This window comes from Nerophis lumbriciformis, linkage group LG03 (genome assembly GCF_033978685.3).
Source record: "Nerophis lumbriciformis linkage group LG03, RoL_Nlum_v2.1, whole genome shotgun sequence".
NCBI classification, from domain to species: Eukaryota; Metazoa; Chordata; class Actinopteri; order Syngnathiformes; family Syngnathidae; genus Nerophis; species Nerophis lumbriciformis.
In genome coordinates, this window is record NC_084550.2 from 849,001 (window position 1) to 855,000 (window position 6,000).

Here is a 6,000-nt window from a genome sequence, read left to right on the forward strand (position 1 = left end):
TACTACTTTACTCAGTACTACATACTACTACTATTAACAGTACTAGATACTACTACCACTACTCATTACTAGATACTACTATTATTACTCAGTACTAGATATTACTACCATTACTCAGTACTATATACTACTAACATTAATTAGTATTAGATACTACTACTATTACTCAGTATTACATACTACTACTATTACACAGTACTATATACTACTGCTATTACTCAGTACTACATACTACTATTACTCAGTACTAGATACTACTACTATTACTCGATACTACTACCATTACTCAGTACTCAGTAATTACTAACATTAATTAGTATTAGATACGACTACTTTACTCAGTACTACATACTACTACTATTACTCAGTACTGGATACTACTACTATTACTCAGTACTACATACTACTACTATTACTCATTACTAGATACTACTGCCATTACGCAGTACTAGATACTACTACCATTACTCAGTACTAGATAGGACAGCTGTATATAAAGCTGTCAAGACTGGCAATCAATCAATCCACCAAAGTTTATTAATATAGCCCTAAATCACAAGTGTCTCAAAGGGCTGACTAGATAGGACAGCTGTAGATAGAACTGTCAAAACTAGATAGTACAGCTGTCAAGACTAGAGGACAGTTAATGATAGCGCTGTCAAGACTAGATAGGACAGGTGTAGATAGAGCTGTCAAAACTAGATAGGACAGCTGTAGGTATAGCTGTCAAGACTAGATAGGACAGATGTAGATAGAGCTGTCAAGACTAGATAGAACAGCTGTAGATAGAGCTGTCAAAACTAGATAGGACAGCTGTAGGTATAGCTGTCAAGACTAGATAGGACACTAGGTAGGACAGCTGTATATAGAGCTGTCAAGACTAGAAAAAACAGGTGTAGATGGAGCTGTCAAGACTAGAGGGGACAGCTGTAGATAGAGCAGTCAATACTAGCTAAAACAGGTGTAGATAGAGCTGTCAAGACTAGATAGGACAGCTGTAAATAGAGCTGTCAGGACTAGAGGACAGTTATGGATAGAGATGTCAAGACTAGATAGGACAGCTGTAGATATAGGTGTCAAGACTAAATAGGACAGCTGTAAATAGAGCTGTCAAGACGAGAGGACAGTTATGGATAGAGCTGTCAAGACTAGATAGGACAGTTATGGATAGAGATGTCAAGACGAGAGGACAGTTATGGATAGAGCTGTCAAGACTAGATAGGACAGTTATGGATAGAGATGTCAAGACTAGATAGGACAGCTGTAGATATAGGTGTCAAAACTAGATAGTACAGCTGTAAATAGAGCTGTCAAGACGAGAGGACAGTTAAAGATAGAGCTGTCAAGACTAGATAGGACAGTTATGGATAGAGATGTCAAGACGAGAGGACAGTTATGGATAGAGCTGTCAAGACTAGATAGGACAGTTATGGATAGAGATGTCAAGACTAGATAGGACAGCTGTAGTTATAGGTGTCAAGACTAAATAGGACAGCTGTAAATAGAGCTGTCAAGACGAGAGGACAGTTAAAGATAGAGCTATCAAGACTAGATAGGACAGTTATGGATAGAGATGTCAAGACTAGATAGGACAGCTGTAGATATAGGTGTCAAGACTAAATAGGACAGCTGTAAATAGAGCTGTCAAGACGAGAGGACAGTTAAAGATAGAGCTGTCAAGACTAGATAGGACAGTTATGGATAGAGATGTCAAGACTAGATAGGACAGCTGTAGATATAGGTGTCAAGACTAAGTAGGACAGCTTTAGATAGAGCTGGCAAGCCTTTATAGAACAGCTGTAGACAGAGCTAGCAATACTAAATGGGACAGTTAATTACAGCGCTACCAAGGCTAGATAGGACAATTACACATAGAGCTAACAAGACTAGATAGGGCAGCTGTAGATAGAGGTGTCAAGACCAGATAGGCCCGTAAAGATATGCTGTCATGGCTAGATAAAACAGTTAAAGATAGAGTTGTCAAGACTAGATAGGAGAGATGAAGATAGAGCTGCCAAGACTACTTAGGCCCATAAAGATATGCTGTCAAGACTAGATAAAACAGTTAAAGATAGAGCTGTCAAGACTAGATAAAGGTGTCAAGACTAGATAGGAGAGTTAAAGATAGAGCTACCAGGATGAGATAGGACAGTTGCAGATATGGGTGTCAAGACTAGATAGGCCCGTAAAGATAGGACTGTCTAGACTAGATAGGACAGTTAAAGATAGAACTGTCTAGACTAGATAGGACAGTTAAAGATAGGACTGTCTAGACTAGATAGGACAGTTAAAGATAGCACTGTCTAGACGAGATAGGACAGTTAAAGATAGGACTGTCTAGACGAGATAGGACAGTTGTGTGTGTGTGTGTGTGTTGACCTGATGGTGTTGAGGTTGATGTCCTCCATGGTGAAGGTGGAGAACTCTGTGAGTGTTTGAGGTTGATGCTGACTGAGAGTCCTGGTCAACACTCCATACATGGGCACTGACACCAGCTGCACTCTCACCTCATCATCTGATGAACTCGTGTCCTAACACACACACACACACACACACACACATCACAACATATGATGACATCATGTCCTAGCACACACACACACACACACACACATCACAACATATGATGACCTCATGTCCTAGCACACACACACGCACACACACACACACACACACACACACACACACACACACACACACACACACACACACACACACACACACACACCACAACATATGATGACCTCATGTCCTAGCACAGACACACACACACACACACACACACACACACACACACACACACACACACACACACATCACAACATATGATGACCTCGTGTCCTAGCACACACACACACACACACACACACATCACAACATATGATGACCTCGTGTCCTAGCACACACACACACACACACACACACACACACATAATAATCACAACATATGATGAGGATTAGGATTATAATTATGTTTATGATTATGATATTGAATGATTATGATTACGATTATGATGATGTTTATGATTATGATTACAATTATGTTTGATTATGATTACGATTATGTTTATGATCGTGATTACGATTATGATTATGTTTATGATTACGATTATGTTTATGATTACGATCACGGTTATGATTATGTTTATGATTACAATTATGTTAATTATTATGTTTATGATCGTGATTACGATTATGATCGTGATTACGATTATGTTTATGATTACGATTATGTGTATAATTATGTCTATGATTACAATTATGATTATGTTTATGATTATGTTTATGATTATAATTATGTTTATGATTATGCTTATGATCGTGATTATGATAATGTTTATGATTACGTTTATGATTATGTTTATGATTACGTTCATGTTTATGATCGTGATTATGATTATGATCATGTTTATGATCGTGATTAGGATTATATTTATGATTATGATTAAGTTTATGATTATGTTTATGATTACGTTTATGATCGTGATTACGATTATGATTAAGTTTATGATTATGTTTATGATCATGATTACGATTATGTTCATGATTATGTTTATGATTACGATTATGATTATGTATATGATTATGTTTATGATTATGCTTATGATTATGTTTATGATTATGATCGTGATTATGATTATGTTTATGATTACGTTTATGATTATGTTTATGATTACGTTCATGTTTATGATCGTGATTATGATTACGATCATGTTTATGATCGTGATTACGATTATATTTATGATTATGATTAAGTTTATGATTATGTTTATGATTACGTTTATGATCGTGATTACGATTATGATTAAGTTTATGATTATGTTTATGATCATGATTACGATTATGTTCATGATTATGTTTATGATTACGATTATGATTATGTTTATGATTATGATCGTGATGATTATGTTTATGATTACGTTTATGATCGTGATTACGATTATGATTATGTTTATGATTATGTTTATGATCATGATTACGATTATGTTCATGATTATGTTTATGATTACGATTATGATTATGTTTATGATTATGTTTATGATTATGATCGTGATTATGATTATGTTTATGATTACGATTATGACTACGATAATGATGATGATCACAATTATGAAGAATACGACGATGATGATTACGATTATGTTTACAATTATGATTACGATGATGATCATGATAATGATGATTATGATAATGATAATTATGATTATTTATGATGATGATGATGATGATTATGATTAGGATTATGATGACTATGATCACGATGATGATTATGAATAATGATGCAAGGCCTCACAGTGTAGGCCAGGTGTGAGCGTCTGATGACCGTGCTGCTTCTCTTGCCCACTTCCAGGGAGAGACTGGAGGCGGGGTCTCGCTGCGGCCCGTCGTCACGGGCGCCCGACACCGCCACCCGCACCACTGTGGTTGCCATGGCGATGCCGTCGCTGACAGAGAAGGTGATGGCGTCTTCCTGGCTGGAGAGCCCGGCGTGGCGATACAGCAGATTGTTGTGCGTGACATCACTGAAGGTGAAGACGTCACCTGGAGGGCAGAGAAACATGCAATTAACTTCCTGTTGTACTCTCAACTTCCTGTTTGTCTCGTCAGAACTTCCCGTTTGTGTCATCAGTCATAACTTCCTGTTTGTGTCATCATAACTTCCTGTTTGTGTCATCAATCATAACTTCCGGTTTGTGTCATAACTTCCTGTTTGTGTCGTCATAACTTCCTGTTTGTGTCATCATAACTTCCTGTTTGTGTCATCAATCATAACTTCCCGTTTGTGTCATAACTTCCTGTTTTTGTTGTCATAATTTCCTGTTTGTGTCATCAGTCATAACTTCCTGTTTGTGTCGTCATAACTTCCTGTTTGTGTCTTCAATCGTAACTTCCAGTTTTTGTCATCATAACTTCCTGTTTGTGTCATCAGTCATAACTTCCTGTTTGTGTCATCAGTCATAACTTCCTGTTTGTGTCGTCATAACTTCCTGTTTGTGTCTTCAATCGTAACTTCCTGTTTTTGTCATCATAACTTCCTGTTTGTGTCATCAGTCATAACTTCCTGTTTGTGTCGTCATAACTTCCTGTTTGTGTCTTCAATCGTAACTTCCTGTTTTTGTCATCATAACTTCCTGTTTGTGTCATCAGTCATAACTTCCTGTTTGTGTCATCAGTCATAACTTCCTGTTTGTCTCATCAGTCATAACTTCCTGTTTGTGTCGTCATAACTTCCTGTTTGTGTCTTCAATCGTAACTTCCTGTTTTTGTCATCATAACTTCCTGTTTGTGTCATCAGTCATAACTTCCTGTTTGTGTCATCAGTCATAACTTCCTGTTTGTGTCGTCATAACTTCCTGTTTGTGTCTTCAATCGTAACTTCCTGTTTTTGTCATCATAACTTCCTGTTTGTGTCATCAGTCATAACTTCCTGTTTGTGTCTTCAATCATAACTTCCTGTTTGTGTCGTCATAACTTCCTGTTTGTGTCTTCAATCGTAACTTCCTGTTTTTGTCATCATAACTTCCTGTTTGTGTCATCAGTCATAACTTCCTGTTTGTGTCATCAGTCATAACTTCCTGTTTGTCTCATCAGTCATAACTTCCTGTTTGTGTCGTCATAACTTCCTGTTTGTGTCTTCAATCGTAACTTCCTGTTTTTGTCATCATAACTTCCTGTTTGTGTCATCAGTCATAACTTCCTGTTTGTGTCATCAGTCATAACTTCCTGTTTGTGTCGTCATAACTTCCTGTTTGTGTCTTCAATCGTAACTTCCTGTTTTTGTCATCATAACTTCCTGTTTGTGTCATCAGTCATAACTTCCTGTTTGTGTCATCAGTCATAACTTCCTGTTTGTGTCGTCATAACTTCCTGTTTGTGTCTTCAATCGTAACTTCCTGTTTTTGTCATCATAACTTCCTGTTTGTGTCATCAGTCATAACTTCCTGTTTGTGTGGTCATAACTTCCTGTTTGTGTCATCAATCATAACTTCCTGTGTGTGT

The 6,000-nt window shown here is 37.1% G+C and overlaps 1 protein-coding gene across 1 annotated transcript in view; it reads right to left on the minus strand.

Annotated features, from left to right (window-relative positions):
- fras1 (Fraser extracellular matrix complex subunit 1) overlaps positions 1 to 6,000 on the minus strand; it is a 383,712-nt gene that overhangs the window by 80,719 nt on the left and 296,993 nt on the right. Inside the window, exons 37-38 of the mRNA XM_072912400.1 lie at positions 4,295 to 4,542; positions 2,380 to 2,531 (exon numbers count right to left, since the gene is read on the minus strand). Of these exons, the coding sequence (XP_072768501.1) occupies positions 2,380 to 2,531; positions 4,295 to 4,542 (400 nt within the window). The remainder of the gene's footprint in view (positions 1 to 2,379; positions 2,532 to 4,294; positions 4,543 to 6,000) is intronic.